The sequence below is a fragment of the Brachypodium distachyon genome, chromosome 3 (genome assembly GCF_000005505.3).
Source record: "Brachypodium distachyon strain Bd21 chromosome 3, Brachypodium_distachyon_v3.0, whole genome shotgun sequence".
Lineage (NCBI taxonomy): Eukaryota > Viridiplantae > Streptophyta > Magnoliopsida > Poales > Poaceae > Brachypodium > Brachypodium distachyon.
In genome coordinates this window covers 45,145,494-45,162,542 of record NC_016133.3, presented here as the reverse complement: position 1 = coordinate 45,162,542, position 17,049 = coordinate 45,145,494, and the positions used below count along the sequence as shown (strand labels likewise).

The 17,049-nt window shown below is 52.8% G+C and overlaps 1 protein-coding gene and 1 long non-coding RNA gene across 2 annotated transcripts; both read right to left on the bottom strand.

Moving 5' to 3' along the window:
- Positions 1-680: 680 nt before the first annotated feature.
- LOC106866416 (cell wall adhesin EAP1-like) lies at positions 681-1,864 on the bottom strand. Its single transcript, XM_014900565.1, has 2 exons — positions 1,120-1,864; positions 681-868 (listed from the first exon to the last, which is right to left on the bottom strand). Exons 1-2 carry the CDS (start codon positions 1,862-1,864, stop codon positions 681-683), a joined length of 933 nt encoding a protein of 310 aa, XP_014756051.1.
- Positions 1,865-15,915: 14,051 nt separating this feature from the next.
- LOC106866452 lies at positions 15,916-16,823 on the bottom strand. Its single transcript, XR_001406830.2, has 2 exons — positions 16,348-16,823; positions 15,916-16,244 (listed from the first exon to the last, which is right to left on the bottom strand). It is a non-coding gene; the product is annotated as an uncharacterized LOC106866452 (long non-coding RNA).
- Positions 16,824-17,049: the final 226 nt, after the last annotated feature.

The window sequence follows — 17,049 nt, the reverse complement described above, 5'->3', positions numbered from 1 at the left end:
CGCGTCCTCCGCAGACTTGGTCTGCTCCTCCAGCTTGGTGCGCAGCCCCTGGAGCTAGGAAAGGTAGCTGCAGACAAGCTCGCTCTTCTTGTTGAGGCGAGTTTGGGCCGTAGCGAGCACCTCCTCGTGCTCCTTCTTGGCATTCTCCTGCGCCGCGGCCAGCGAGTCCTGGGCTTGCTGGTGCTCGGCGCGCTAGGCCTCCAGTTGCTGGTGGAGCTCCACCTCGGGGACGACCGGCGCTGCGGCTTCATCCCTGGCCTGCCGGGCCAGGAGCGTCTCCTCCTGCAGCCGGGAGAGCTCCTGCCGCTCCCCCTTGACGGCCTGCCGCACCTCGCCGAGCTGGCCCTTCACGAGCTCGTGGCGCTCCCTCACCTGGTTGAAGGAGGTCACGAACGCCAGTTGCTGCTCCTTGATGGCGTCAAAGAACTGGTGATTGGGTCCCAAGTCAGCCCGGCAAGGATGTCGAGGTCTGGGCCGGGGGTAGCAGCAGACGACGACGATTCCCCCACCGCCACTGTTTGGCCGGGAGGGGCGTCGTCCACTTGCGGTGGAGCCTCCTGGTGCTCCCCTGCCGCAGCCTCGTCCACACTCGCGCCCACGGGTTGCGGGACTGGTGGAGTTGCCGCGCCCCCGGCAGGAGGCGCCTCCTGGTGGGTGGCCACAGGATCCGCATCATCAGCCTACGTAGCCCGAGACGCGCCGCCGAGCTCCGCCTCGGTACCGACGGTGGGCGCCGCCACCGTCGTGTCCGGTGCGGTGGAGCTTGGCGCGGGAGCCTCTTCCGACTCCTCCCTCGTCTCCGCGTCATCGGCGTCGGAGCCGAGATCGACCACCGCAACGCCCGCTCCCATCGTGGGCGCAGTCGGGTCTACGACAAAGAAAAGAATTAGAATCTAAAAATAAACTTAGTTACCCGGTGATGAACGCAAGGAAGCTCTGAACGAGTACCTTGCGGGGATGCCGAGCTTCCGGGAGGAGCCTCCTCCTCCTCTGTCCCAGCCTCTGTTGCCGGGGCGCCCGCCGCGGGCTGGACTTCGCTTGTGAATCAAGAAAGCGACACGGTTGCGGATCGACAGGCAAGAGAAGCATAGACAATGTAACCAGGGGATGGGTCAGTACCTGCCGCCGGCTCCTCCTCCACTGGGATTGGGTCGACGGCAGGCGCAGTAGGGGCGCCACTGGCCCCCGTGCCACCCGGGGCGGCGCTGGCGCTGGCCCGGGTGCGCGGCTTCTTGCTCGGCGCAGCGGGTGGCGAGTCGTCTCTCCCCCTCTTGCCAGCTCCCGTCGAGGTGCCGTCCTTCGGGGGGTTGACCTTGAACTCGAAGCCTCGGAAGAGTCCCCGCTTGGGCAGGGCCGTGGGCGCCCGTGGGGTTGCCGCGCCCCCGGTCGCCGCAGAAGCCGCCACGATGCTAGCGTACACTGCAGAGGTGGCCGCTGCGACGGGTGCTCTTAACCTCCACACGATCAGGAGCGTGTCGTCCTCGTCCTCATCCTCCTCCGCCGCCGCGGGGAGGACTGCTTGGGTCCCGGCAACTTGACCCGCCTCGTCGCCGGAGGACTCAAGGTCGGTCCAGCTGAGCTCTGACTCTCCTCCACTGTCCTCGGCCACCCGCTTCCCTCGGGTTGCTGGTGGAGGGGGACGCGGGGCCTGAGCGGGGGAGTCGGACATCAGCCCCCACTCGTCGCAGGGCAGGTAGCCACTGATAATCTGGTGCAGCCCCGGGACGCCGGCATGGAGGGAGGGAGCCCCCGGCGGCAGCTCCGTGAATGGGGCGTCTTCACCGGTGATCCCCTTCACCCACGCCCGGATTGCTTCCAGAGCCACACCCCCGTGCTGGAGGTAGGTGGTGTCCCCGGGCCCCATGTACATCCACGCGGGCCGGGAGCGCAGCTATAGTGGCACGATACGCCGGCTAATGCAGGTGCATGCCACGTCGAGGTCGGTGAGCCCTGCTAGCCGCATGGCCTTGATTCTCTCGACGATAGGGAGGAGTTCGGCATCGCGGCTGTAGCGGTTCCGCCAGGTGACGTTGCGCACCGGCAGCTCGGTGGGCGTGTAGATGAACTCCTCGGGTTCCTCCACACGAACCCAGCACCAGTCCGCGCGCCACTCCTTCTCAATCTTCTTCTCCGACCGGACGATGAACTCCGATTTCATCCGGTCGCGGGCGCGGAAGACCACCCCCGACGACATCGCCCCTGCCTGCTCGACGCGCGGGTAGAAGTAGTGCCGAATAATGCCACCGACGCCATCACTCCGACGAACCCCTCGCAGAGGAACTGGAAGACGGCGAGGAGGAAGAGGGAGGTGGGGTGGAGATGCGCCACCCGAAGCTGGTACGCTTCCATGAGCGCGTGGAGGAACAAGAAGAATGGAGGCAGCAACCCGGCGAGGATGAAGCGCGCGAACACCCGGAAGTCGTTCTCCTAGTGCTCGGCGCCGGCGGGGAAGATGAGAGTCTCCCCGTACTCGTTGAATTGCGAGGCAACGGCGTGCCGGACCTTGTCCGGCCCCTCGCCATTGTAGCCAGGCAGGAAGAAGGCGTGTGTGGCCCTCAGCGCCCGCCTCTTCTGGTCCTTCTCCGAGGCGGGCTTCTTGGGAGCCGTCTCGCTCTTGCTGGCCGCGGGCTTTTTGGAGCCTTTCCCTTTCTTGGGAGTGGAGGGCGCCATGGGGAACGCGGGCAGAAGCTAGCAGGATTCAGGGGCGCAAGGGAGCGTGAGGATGGAGAAGAAAGGCGGAGGGGTCTTATAACACCTCGCATTAAGCAATGGTTGCACCCGCACCCTACGGGTGCGTTGGGGGATAACTACACTTCAAGAGGATAGTGCGGGGCGTGGCCTTAACCACCCGTGTTTAAGGGGGAGGTTAGGGCAGAAATCTCGCGCCCACTACTCTGCCCGTAACGGCAAAATCCTCTGAGCAACGCATATACGAGGACCCGAAGCGGATCGGGACCTACGCGTCGGTTAAAGGCGTAGCCCGGCAACTGATCAGGGAAGAGTCCACCCGGGAATATGCGTTGCCGGCCCACGCACGGGGGCTACTGTCGCACCAGTGGCACCCGGGGTACCACCGCTGCATGACGCGTGGGCCACCTCGCTTGCTCCCCGGGAGGATCGCACCCCGGGCAACACCCCGTGAGCTGCCCGGCAAGTCACCAGCTCGGCAGGGCTAGCCGGGCTGCGGGGGTTGCCCTGGAGGGCAGCAAGAGAAATCTTGCCTGGGCGCTTCCCAGGAGGCTACTTGTCGGGAAGGGCGTTCCGGGGCGCATGCACCCGTTACAGGAGCGGGACCGAGTGGGCAGGACAGCGATGCCACGTGGCTGCTCGGCGGGCTCCCTGTATGCAGGGTTCGTCAGGACAAGGAGTGAAGCACCCTCAAGCAATAAATGCACCGACAGAAAGGGGATTCCTTGTCCAGTCAGCCTACAGTGACTGGCCCGGTGTAAATTTTAGGCATGTAGGACCCTAGTTGCAGGGCTACCCATCCTGCATCCAAGCCAGCGCGGCAGGGCCGAGCTGCCCTGGCTCCTTGTTCGCCATTTGTCACCCATGCACCGCGGCAACTGTGGTATCCCCTTCGGTATAAAAGGAGGACCCCCGCCAACGGTCAAAAGGTTCGAGGAACTCATAGTTCACTACTAATTCTAGCCAGGGGTAGCAAGTAGCACTTAGCTAAGGAGAGAGAGCACCCGGGGACTCCCCTCGGCAACTTGTAAACCCTTGCTCATCGGTTAATAACAAACTCAGAAGCAGGACGTAGGGTTTACACCTCAGGGTGGCCCGAACCTGGGTAAAAACGATCTCGCGTTCATCATGTCCCAACGCTTGACATTGGCCTCGCCGGCGATCGCCGGAGCGATCTCCATCGCCCACTGCCGAACCTTAAAAGGGGGTGCTCACGCATCCCCGGTGTCTGAGCCCCGTGCTACGACAATCCGACACGCAATGGGCTCTTTTTTATTATCGTAGCTGGGCCCGTCCGCCCAGTACGGGCCGACTTCTTTGGTCAAAACTAGCATCCCTCATCACGCCGTACATGCGAGCATTAAGGTAACTACCACACCGTAAATCAAGGAGTGCTTATTATCAGCTCGAGAAATCCATAGGCACGACGATCCGCTTCTTACCCGTTTCGCCGACCACCTTTGAGATCTACGTACTTCGGCGCCCATCAACTCTCACGGCCAGAAAGGATCTGCTTGCTGCAGCGTCGACTGTCGAATCCTCCTTCCTTGTCTCCTATGCCAGCACCTTCATAGGTATGTTCCGTCGCATCTATGGCATCATCATGTTCTGATACGCTGATCTGCTCAGTTCCATCTCGGGTTTGATCACCAGTGATTTTTCTTTTTTCTTCCATACAGTATGGAGGAGTGTGGCGAGATCAGATGCTCCGTTGAGAAGTGGTTGCTCTTCGTCAACAGATGGACACCCGCGCAACGGCAAAAATTCATATCCGATACGAATCTAGGGTGCATGCTCCAACCGCTGTCCGTGAAGATGCGCAGGGGTCTCTTAAGGTACATGATTGAGAGATTTGATACCAGCTCTCAAAAATTTGTGATAGAAAAGTCCGAGTACGGCTCAATTTCACTGGATCACCGGGATGTCACAAGCATTTTAGGCTTAGTTAACACCAGCCTTAGTGTAGGCGACGTTTTAATTGAAGAAGGTTTAGACGTACGAGATCGAATTCCTTCGAGGTTTGTTAGTAGACAAACACACAACCTTGTGATCAACCAACTCACTGAGGACACTGTAAGGGATGGGACAGGGGATGACGACTTCCTCCGACGTTCTGTCCTAGTCCTTTTTGGCGTACTACTCGCGCCTGATAATGGATTCATTGTCCCCAAAGAATATTTTGCACTTGTGGAAGATATCAAAAGAATGCACCTGTTTAACTGGAATGCGTTCACGTTGTCCATCTTGTTTGATTGCTCGGGCAAGGTGAAAAAGGGTGACTCAATTATTCAATGGCCTCGAGGAAATCTTGCACTAATACAGGTACAAGCCGACTATTTTTCATTTAGGATTTATTTACATTTGCATGTTACAATTGTGTATGTAACGCTAATTATGCATACAGTACCTATATTGGGAGAAGCTTAGACCTTTTAAAGAAAGTCAGTGTGATGTCGAGATGTCTATGAGGCCACTTGCGATGAACTGGGGCGAGCCGGAAGCTACCAAAAGAGATGAGTACGATCAAGTCCATGGCCGTGGAAAAAACTACAGGGTGAGGGTTGTAGGTCTTAACCGGTTTTGTTCATCCATTAGAAGTGCCAACTACCTATTTGTCCTTCATCTACATGTGTTCCATGTCAACTTGCAGATTGAGGACGACCTCTCGGAAGGCGCAAGATGGAGAAAAGTTAGTACTTCAGACCTGTCTCAGAAAGCACCGCCAAGGTCTGGGCGACGACAATTGAAGCCTGAACCCGCACGTAAGAGAACTATCAGTGACGGCAGGTTGGACGAAGTCATTAAACGCGTAATGCAGCCGTTCATGGCCCAAATCGACAGCAAAATCGACCGTGCTGCAGATCAATGCGCAAAGGTCAGTCACGCCGTTGTTATTTCTACCTCTCCTTACCCACACGTCAAGATTTTTGCATTATTCGTTTTTTCAGATAATCATGGAAAGGCTAAACAAGGCGGGTGTGACGTACAAACCTGGAAAGGCTTCGTCAGATGAGGAGCAACATGAAGTCAACTGGACAGATGTGAAAGGCCGTTATGAGGACAAATATTTCATGGGTGCTTACTCACACATGGCAAATTCTGACGTACAAATTGTGTCATCTCGAGATGGGGTTGAACAAAAATTCAGTACGCCTCAACAGACAGTACCAGCCGGCGCAGGTGAAACCAAGTGCAAGGCTAGAGTTGGAGTGCTCGGTCTGGGGACACCATCACAGCCTGTCAACACTGAGGCAAGCACTGGTATGTCACCCGAGTCGTCACCATTGGTTTCCGTGGATAGATGCTTGAGGTCGGCCGGCCTGAAGCCTCGTTTCCAAGAAAAAACCGTTCCGTCTGAGGACTCCGGAAGTCTAAATGCCAAGTGCAAGTCGGTGGCGAAGACTGAAGTTCTTGGAAAGCGCAAGCGTAAGGTTTCGACTGTGCTCCAATCCCCTTTCACTAATCAGCCACGAAAGAGACATACGAAGGGTGGTGCTAAAAAAGGTATTATTATATGATGTTTTCGTAGGACAATGAGCAGTGTTGTTTTCAACTGTATATATTGATTACCAATGGACATATATTTCAGGATTATTTGATGCGTCCGGTTCGGGCAAAGGGCCAATTGATGAAGGGGTAGCAGACGTCGTGACACCGGAACTCATTGATGTCGCCCTGCTCTATGTTGAAACAGCACACGCCGCTGGCATTTTCCAAAGGAAAAGTGCTATTTTCAAAGATAGAGATGGGACTGTTGTTTCACCTGAACAACTTCGGTCTGTTGTTGCGGACGAAATGCTAGGAGGCGAGGTGAGTACATGGCTTATAATTGATGTTGCTTTTGCGTTTCACATGTTGCTTATATCCTACTACCGTTGGAATAGGTGATAAATGCATACTTGCACGTGGTGTATTCTCGAATTGGTCGTACTGATCGACACCTTTGTCCCGTGTACCGAGCAAACACGTTGTTAAACAAAATTATTGGTGGGGCTTCTATTCCCAGAAGGTCACGGAACAGCCGTGATAACGCAACAAACAAATCGGCTGCCTATGAAAGAGCCGAACCCGAATATTTCTCGTGTCCTAAGGTAAATTCAACTTTACACATTGTAATTAAATTATGTGCATACGCTAAATGTACAATTTTTTATGAAGGCCTATTTCGTGACGCACGTTGTCTTTTTTCACTGGGTTACAAGTGTTATGCACACGGTGAAAAAAGAATTCCAAATTCTCAACTCCATGAAGAGCTATGATAAGGAGTCAATGAAAGTCGTGAAGAACCTGGTACAATAATAGATATTTCTTGACTCCGTTATGAACTATGCAACCGTGCATTTAACTGTAGTTGTTTTTTTAGAGACTCAGCCTCGCAAGAGACATAGAAGAGGCGAACAACGCATCAGGTGCAGAGTTTCCGGATGTGGTCGATTGGCCCATTAAGTCGTATGAAGCACCACAGCAAAACGATGGGTGAGTATAAGGTGGATCAGAATTCAAATCTTTTGTGCAATGTCTTGATATATATCAATCTGTGTTGTATCAGTATCTCGTGTGGTATATTCGTTATGCGTTCCATGGAGCACTGGGATGGAGAAAGGTTTACATCACAATATAGCCAGGTAGGCATGAATGTTTGTACTTCCACCGTCACATTCAAAAATATTTGTACTAACAAGTAACATATTTATTGCAGACAACCATTAACGCTTCGAGGAGACGTATTGTTGTGCGAAGAAAATCAGATGGAGCACGTGCGAAACAACATTCAAGAATTATCTAAGGAGTTGAATAGAGATGAATAGGGCACGCGCAGATCGATAGCTTGGTCGAACTATTTTTTTTCTTCTTATTTCAGCGAAAACATTTGATTATTCTCGTATAGTCAACGACAACCGATCTGCGTGGACGGCCAAACACGTTCATGCTGGTAGCGGCGCCCATAAGCGGGCGATGCGGAATAGCCATCGGGCCGGCCCAAAATCGCGCCCCAAGAGCGCGTTTGACGCACCGCCAATCGCGATGCGGAAAAGCCATCGGGCCAGCCCAAAATCGCGCCCCAAAAGCGCGCTTGCGCCAGGGAGGCGGTGGTTTAGTCCCACCTCGCCCGTTTAGGGGAGCCGTTACAACCATAAAAGGGTTTGGCCATCCACGCATATCAATTGGCGTTGACTCTATGAGGACAGTCAAAATCCTTGTAAATCATGGGCTTCCCTGTGTGGATACAGGACTGGCATAGTCATGCCGGAGTTGGTTGTGAACCATATCGTAACCTCCTTCCGGATGGGGGGTCTGATTTTTCCACATCCTCGGAATCACACCAAATTTGATTTCCATGCTAGCGTACCCATATGAACAACGACCGGCCACTTGGTTTCGTGTTTTCGTAAAAATTCGGATACGAAATCAGCCAAACCCACCGAATTCTGACCAAACTCGTAAAAACCGTAGAAAATTCAAAAAAGTTGGAAAAATCCGGAAACTGTGTTCAAGTGTCAACTTTCGTGTCCTAGATTCCGTGAAAAAAAACGAGGACATTCGGAGAGGGTCAAAAAAACGGAGTTGCTTCGGAGAGGGCGTTTGGCACCAAAAGTCATTTCGGAAAGGGGTCCGATTTTCGACATCCTCGAAATTGCACCAAATTTGATTTTCATGCTAGCGTACCCCTATGAACAACGACCGACCACTTGGTTTCGTGTTTTCGAAAAAATTCGGATACGAAATCAGCCAAAACCGCCAAATTCTGACCAAACTCGTAAAAACCGTAGAAAATTCAAAAAAGTTGGAAAAATCTGGAAACCGTGTTCAAGTGTCATCTTTGGTGTCCTAGATTCCGTGTAAAAAAAACCAGGACTTTGTTTCGTGTTTTCGAAAAAATTCGGATACGAAATCAGGCAAAAACCGCCGAATTCTGACCAAATTATAAAAATTTGCAAATGAAAAGACAACAGGAAGACAAAAGGGTACGTAAGATTTTGCATGCATGCAATCACGTACCCTATAACCGCGTGGTCGGTGGGCGAGTTAAACCGGTCGTGGTCTGCGCCGGTTTCCCACGCAGCCGCCCTGCCAGTCACCGCGCGGGTTCCCAGACGACCCGCGTGACGTCCCGTCGCGTGTTTCCCACGACGGCGTTATTGCGCCCACCCGCCGTCTCGCCTCCCCGGCCAGTCGCCTCCCTCGCCGTTATAACCCCCCCCCCCCCGGCCCCCCGTCCTCGCCGATCCTCACACCGCCATCTCGCCTCTCTCTCTCCCTCGCGCCTCTCTCTCTCTCTCTCTCGCCTCTCTCTCTCTCCCTCGTGACCATGTTCGGCAGCGGCAGCGGCTGGGGACACGACGGCTGCAGCCGCCGGACGGCGGACGGACGACGCAGCAGCGAATGGTTTCTTCCCACGCACGCTTCTGTCCGAGCAGGCGGTGGCGCTGTACCAGGCCAGCTATCCGACGCCGTCGGACAAGTGCCTCCCTTCGGGGGGGCACCTCAGCGTCGGCGTGGTGGGGGTCCCGCCGGTGCCGCCCGTCAGGAGCCCTCAGTGGCGCGCCGACGTCGCCCGGCATCGGCAGCTCCTGTCGGAGCACGACCCACAGGCCTCCCAGTACACCGCCAACAACACGGCGTACTCGGAGGCGCTGTTCCAGGGCAAGCCGGAGGACGAGCTCCCCCAGTTCGACCCCGCCATCCCCCGTCTGGACGGCACAACGTCGTTGGGCGCAGGGCTTGGTGGGGCGTGCCCGGCCGCACGCTCGCCACCGTCCTCGACCAATTCGACACCGGAGTGCCCCTCCCCGGTGCTCTTCCCGGCAACCCTCCGCTGCGGCCGAGGTCCGGCGGCCTCTCCCCGCGGCGCAAGAAGATGGCCGTGAAGAAGCGGCCTGCGGCGCACCCGGCCCGCGGCATCGTCATCCGCGACGGGCCGCCATCGCCCGGTGCGCCCGCCCAGGAGGAGCCGGCGTCGTGGTGGGCGCAGGAGCGCGGCGTGCAGACATCGCTGGCGGCTCTCGAGGATCCGGAGGAGTTCCCGGGCTACCAAGCCGCCATGGCGCTCTCGGCGGTGGAGCTGCCTCGGATGATCGAGGAAGAGGCGCTCGCCTGGTCGGCACGCGACTGGGAGCAGATGCAGTCGGCGGGACGCGTTCGTCCCGGTGAAGGAAGTCCCGGTGAAGGACGAGCCGGTCTCTGACGACAGCAGCGACGACAACGACTTCAGTTGGAGTTTCTTAGATTAGGTTTAATTTCGTAATTTGGTTCGAACTTGTAATAAATCCAAAATGTTTGAATGACATTCGTATTTCCATTTCCATTGTTGTTTCAATTCCTATTTCCGTTGCCGTTTAAATGTCGCGTCGAAGATTTAAACATATATGAAATTAAAAAAAACTGGCCGCGTCGGCGAATAAAAAGTTTAATTTCGATTTAATTTATTTTTCTTTACGTAAACTGCATAGCCCATTTAAACTGCAATCGACGGCACTGACCGTAACGCCTTCATCACGACGGACCCTTTTATACCGGTCATGCCGCCCCTAAACTGGCGAGGTGGGACTAAACGACGGCAACTCCCTGCACGCGCGCTTGTGGGCCGCGCGTGTTGGGCCGCGACGAGGGAAAGGCCGCACGCACTGCGCGCCTTTGGGCCGCGACGAGGGAGATGGCGTCGTTTAGTCCCACTCGCCAGTTTAGGGATGGCCTGACCGGCATAAAATGGCGCCCCAATTAACTAAGTATGCTACATTATGCTACATTCTTATCCGCTCATGACAGTATAAATTACCGCTCGAAATATAAGAGTACAATAAAGTTCATAAAATATAAATCATTGAAATTTTTTTTTAAGAAAAGATGAACGCCCGCACTGCCCTTTTAGTTCCCATCCACCTTGCTGCACAAAAAGGTACGGCAAAAATTCAGCAACAAAGTAATTCAGTACAAAATGTATTGACGATTAGTGATGTCTGAAGGCCCTTACGACGGATGTAGTTTGCAAACTTTGCTGCGTATGTTATGGCCTGGAAGCTTGCAGGCGCTGCACACCTGCGGTTTTGTTTGCTCGTCGTATGCTAGTGGCCGGCCATTTTTCGTTACGGGCGAGTTATGACCGGGCCGAAATTTAGTCTTCTGCTTTGGCGCTCCTTTGGTACAAACTTTTACGGGATCACCAATCAATGGGTGTGTGATTTCTGTTTTCTTACCATCTTGTTCGTCGAAGAATCTATTGCCCCCAGCTTGTTTCTTCGATATCATGTTCTTCAAGAATCCTTTCATCTCACCGAACAGGACCCGATCATTGCACGTGACGTGGAAAGCCTCCGAGCCTAATACGCTAAGCTCGTTGTATCGTTTCCGCTCCCCTGCTCCGGACCATCCCCATGCAAACAGATCACTGTTTCGCCTCGTGGGCACTCCATGCCTGGCCCTTTTCGAGAAGCATGGAAGAACACAACACTGAGGAATTTCTTCCAATTTCAATACCTTTAGTATGTAGAGGATATGCTTGCAAGGGAGACCCTTACGAGCCATCCTACGACAGCTGCACTTGATAGTTTCTTCAGAACTTCCAGGTGTGTAGTCCACGGCGAACCTGTACCTGTTGTTGTTTTTCCATCCTACGATGAAACGGCGAGGATCTCCATCGTGTACATCAAACACTTGTAGGCCGCCAATATTTTTGAGATCTTTCTGCACCATATAAAAGTTTGCCGGAGTGAACACATGTGAAGCGGCCACCTTGATCACCTTACAGTTTGTAACTGCCACAGCTAGTGTTTGAGAACAGCTGCAGTCATCACTTGCCTCTGCCTCGCGGATACGAACAATTGCGTTCTCATAGTGCACTATCAAATCAACGAGAGTCATTCCGAAGTCAAGGTGAAGGTGGAGGCATGAGTTCAGACTTTCCCTTCTCTGATTGCTTTTCATACCCAGAAAAAATCCTCCCGAGAGATAGGACGGGGCCCACAGTCTTTTCTTTCTGTACATCCTCCTCAGCCATGGTTCTGTTCTATCTGTCCGCCATTTCTGAACAAACGTGTTCCACCTGTCTTCGAATGTGTCTTCTGAAGTGGTTTAGTATAAGAGAGACCAGAACTCTTTTGTTGATTTGAAACTAAGGTGCTTCTTCCTGTTTTTCTCTATATGCCAAGAACATAGACGATGCCATACGCCTGTGAGGACAACCCCAATAGCCCTGATCATAGAAGCATCACCATCAGTGATCACAACCTTCGGTTTCTTCTGACACATGGCTCTCAAGAATGTTTGGAGCAGCCATGCGTACGTTTCTTCAGTCTCGTCTGAAACGATGGCGCACCCAAAAACGGTGGTCTTACGGTGATTGTTCAGACCAACAAAGGGAATGAATGGCATGCCATACCGGTTCATCTTGTAGGTACTGTCAAACAAGACGACATCGCCGAAATCCTGATAGTCCTGAGGTGACTGCGAATCACACCAGAACATGCTTCGCAGACATCCCATCTCATTTGCCTGGAACTCAAAAAAAAAAATCAGGATCATTGTCCCTCCTGCTGAGCATAATGCCGAGTGAGGTGGACGTATCACCATTCGCAATCAGCTTTTTCTTCTCTCTGGCACACATGTTATACACGTCCAGTCTCACGAATCCCACTTCACTCTATCTCCCGTATTTGCTTATGAAGCTACTCGTGATCATGTGCTTTCTGACCCCAGCAGCTCCCAATGCTAAAATTTATGCTTTCTGAAAATCTTTGATTTTCCTATGTGACCGAAGAAATGGACTTCATCCACTTTGGCCAATATATGGTTGTGGAGGTCGTCAAACCTTGCAACAACCCAAACCCCACGCTGACGGTCGAGCTTCACAACGAGATGCACTTTGCAGTTGCATCGAGATTCAGCCCTTAGCCTTTGCGAGCGGCCTCCCAGGTTGGCCAAGTACCTCTTATGACGTTTTCCTTCCCTCGAACAGACAAAACGCCTTAAGCGTACTTGTCCGGGAGCATTCTTGGTTCGTTTCACCTTGTCTCTTCTTATGCTGAATCCATTTTCTTTAGCATACTTGTTGTAGAAACTGTAAGCAGCATCTTCCGAATAGAAAAACATCTCCATTATCTGACGGTATCTACCACGCCGATCTTCGTCAAGTTCAATGTTCATGTTAAAACTATAGTCTCCCGCTTCTTCGTCCTGAAGATGGTCTTGCAACTACACAATGTGAAATACATATATAAGTCTAGATATCATTAAATCATGTAACGAATCCACGCTGATCAACGTATCTCACTCGTGCTTCCCGAGTAGGATCCCGTAATAACCTCCGATTCTTCAGGGTCTTCTTCATGCCCCATGTCAATGTTCGAATCCCCAATGTATTCATATTCATCGCCGGAGCCCATCATGGACTGTAAAAAGAAATGAAACCATACGCGTCATAACTTGGCGTCACGTTCTTTGTATTTATCATCGCTTCAGGTATGAATAGGAAACGAGGTATACAACTTACATCGCTCATGTAGTCCGAATCAGCAGGATCGGCCTGCTCATGATCAACACCTAATTCGTGCTCAAGCATCACGTTTCCGTCGTCGGTTCCTTCGCCACCAAATGGCCCGTTCCTAGGACTAGACGACGTGGATTCATTATCCGAACTAGAATCCCCGCCCGCGTATCCGTTGTCGTTCTCCATACCTCAGCACTGCACAACCACATGAACTTGCGATGTTATTGATAATGAAAAAGCCATAATGTATAGGTGGCTACCGAGGTGGCGAAGCTAAACTATAGCGCTAGCTAGGCTAACCTACATGAGGTTGGCGTGGACGCCAATAGCATGAAAGCACGGCATTACCTTCAGACGAACGGAGGAGGCGGGAACCACGGCAGGGTTGGTCGAACGAGACAACTCCGTCGAGATATGTGTCCGGCCGCCGGAGTTTTCACGAAGATCTGTGTAAAAGGATGGCGAGGTGGTGTTGGGTCTCTTCCGCCGGACAGAATTGAATCACAGATGGCGGCCGCCGCATGATTTTTTTTTTGGAAACCGCCAGCCGAGAATGTATCGCGTGCATGATTCGTGGCGTTGATCTGGCCGTTTCTGTTTTTGTTTTCGTTTCCTTTTCTTTTCTTTTTCCTATTTACATACGCGGGGCGGGTTACCTCGACTCCGTAGACGAATACGTACGCGACTACGGGGTTATACAGGGCTTGGATATGGGCTTACGGCAGGCTATACCTACAAGGGCCTGACTTAAGTCACGGGGCCCTGGAAACCTGATGACTTACGCCGGGGGGTTGTATCGAATTACGCCTCCATTGATGAAGCTTGAGAAACTGATCGTTCAGGCTCCGCTTGGTACTTGTGGTGGGATCGTCGTCGATTTGTGCATGGCGAAACACTAGGGACCGCTGAACGTTCGGCCTTCTCTATTTCTGCTCTTACGGCGAACTTTGTGAAATTAAGCTGCTTTCCCAAACATAGCATCAAACGGTCTGGATGGGTGCGACCACCCAGGGATGGGCGTCGATGCCTCTTTCGATACTGGTGCTCTCCGAGGCACAGTGGGTGCTGTTATCAGAGATAACTCGGGGAATTTTGTTTCGGCCGTTATATGAAGAATTGATTGTTTCAGATGTCTTTTCGGCTGAAGCATATGCAGTTAAGGTGGGGCTGGAGCTAGCTGCACTTTCTGGTTGCCACCGTGTGTCTGTATGCTCAGATAATATGGAGGTTGTTCAGGTTTTGAATGATGGTGGACAGAATTATTCTGCTGCGGCGGCCATTTCGGATGATTGCTTTCATCTTGCTGATGATTTTGTGAAGTCCTTTAGTCATTGTCCTAGGGAGGCAAACTGATTTGCTCATGAACTTGCGGACATGGCAACAAAATCGTCCGCTCCAAACTCTTGGTTTCATAGTCCTCCGTCTAGTACCTTACGTCTTTCTTTTAATCAAAGATGTAACCGTGATTCAGATGAATAAAGAGGCTTTACAATGTAAAAAAAAAATCGAAGCGACAGTTTCAGCATATATTTTTTTTACAAACTGTTTACTGTTAAAAGCTGCCGCTCAAGCTGTTGGGAGGTTAAGGGCAACTCGACCAGGGCGACACAAATGGGCCGGACGCGCCCCCAACGCGGAGACGCATAGTCCGTTTTTCGGTCCGTCGAGACGCATTCCGGCCTCAAATCTGAGCCGGGTTTGCGTTCCCACACATCGAGAAGCAGACGGGCGCTCGGTCCACGCGTCTGCCAAGGTCAGGCTGGGTCAAATCTTTCGCATTTCAGGCCCCACCTACCAGCAACCGTGGAACCCTGCCCTGCACCACCGTTCACTGACCCAATTCGCCGCCCACCAAAACCCTAACACCGCTACCGCCATGGCTCCCAAGAAGATGTGGCCGGCGAGGAAACATGACCACATGGCGGGCTCCTCGTCGGGGGTGCACAACCACCGATTGCTGCCGGCGGCGACACTGTTCCGTGTCACGCCAATGAGGGGGCAGAAGGGGCGCATGTACGTCAACGTGCACACGGTGGCGCACTTTTGGGACCACGACATTCTGCTGTCATGGTCTGGCGTGCACTTGCCGCACCCGTGGCATCTCAACCCGAGCGGGATCCGGTGCCACCCGTCTCGGCGAGCAGCCAGGCCTAGCGGGTGGAGATATGGCGCCGGCGTGCCACGCTCCCCGACGACCTCCACAACGACCCAGACTACATGGAGGACTTGTCGTACTGGGACGCCTGGTTCGAGACATAGCATGACATGCGTCGTCGCTCCTTCCTCGCCTCCATCCCGGTTCAGGGCAGCAGGGCTCCAGGGCGTCCTGGAGCTCTCCAATGTCGAGGTGGCGCTAGCAACGCGCACCATGGAGGAGCAGGAGGCCATCGTGGCAGTAGCCATGCCGAATCGGAGCGGGAGGAGCTGGGCTGCCGGCCCGACCTCAGGGCGGCACTCTACGTCTCCTGCCACTGCCATTGCGCCCGTGCAGGTCAAGGAGGAACTAGAGGAAGCCTGGTCTCCCTGGTTGGCGGACGCGTCGCCGCCGCTGAGGAGCTGGAGTCCGGAGCACGAGGTCATCGACTTGGATTCCGCTGATAGTTATTTTAAATTTGTAGTTTAAATTATGTAAATTTTGAATTATCTATGTGTGATGACCCCGCGCCATCAGTGTTTAGTTAATGACACTGGTCCGTGGATTATTGCTTGACAGAATGTGGTTTTGTCAAATAATAAGCCACTTCGGAGATTTGCAGCAGAGAATAGCTATAGAAGGTCATTGATTATTACAATACCATGCCGGGCAGGGCTAAAAGTCTTAAATAGACTTTATAATCCTGACAAAATATTACATCTTTTCACAAGAAGTACTAACTAAACTTACTATGGTTGTTGCAATTCTAATGTGAATAACTTCAAACAAAAGGGATAACTATTGAAACCAACCCCTATCTCTGCTCCCAAATCATAATTTGACTTATTGGATCAACGTTGCCACAATCACCATGGTAGTAATCACCATCACCAGGATGTCCTTCTCTTGACTCATTAGCAATCCCATGCATGCTTTGCTCTAAGAAATGGGATTTAATAGCAAGAGTGAGTACAAAGTACCCATCAAGGCAGCAAGCAATAATAGCAGAATGCAACACTCATGACTATATGTGTCCAATCACCTGCATATGTAGCCTTAGTCAACAAGTCCTACAGTGTCGACGCTGGGCGGCGAAAACTCTGGGGCGACGGCACCAGCGGCTTCGCGGTGTCCGTGTGGTCCTTCAGGTGCCGGCGGAGAGGCGTGGGAGGTCGTGGGCGCGCAGATCAACTCGGGCGGCGCGTTCCGCCGGTCTTGGGGAAGACGAGCGCGGGCAGGGGCTTCGACGCGCGTCGGCGTCCATGCGGTGTGGAGGAGGAGCGAGGCTCGATCGCGATCTGTTCGTTTGGGGAGGAGGGGATCGATCGGTGGATCGAACGTGTGATTTTGGTCCAACCCTTTTGCTTGGATCACCGCGCGATATTAAGCATCACATCGTCGGCGAAAGCTAGACGCGATTTTTCTTCCTTTCCTTTTAGAAGTTTCTTCTGATCGAGCTACCATTGCTGCTTGATCTAGATATTTCCTCCGGTCGGAATCACTCACTGATCAGATCAGTACAACTTTGTATTCCTTCCGATTCATATTAATTGTCTCATATTTGTTCAAATTTGGATGTATCTATTCCTAAAAGTCATCTAGGTACATGTAATTTTTTTAAATTAATATGGATCGGAAAGTACTAAAATGGGACAAGTAATATGGATGAGAAGGAGTACTTCATTTCTGTCGGAGCACTCAGGTGGACTCCATCTTTTATTTACTCCCTCCGTCCTGAAATAAG

What these genes read in the sequence shown, in the direction of transcription:
- LOC106866416 (XM_014900565.1), bottom strand. Translation starts at nt 1,864, where the DNA reads ATGGGGCCCGGGGACACCACCTACCTCCAGCACGGGGGTGTGGCTCTG. An exon ending in GGAGGAGGAGCCGGCGGCAG is followed by an intron (nt 869 to 1,119) that starts GTACTGACCCAT and finishes TCTTTGTCGTAG; the next exon opens with ACCCGACTGCGCCCACGATG.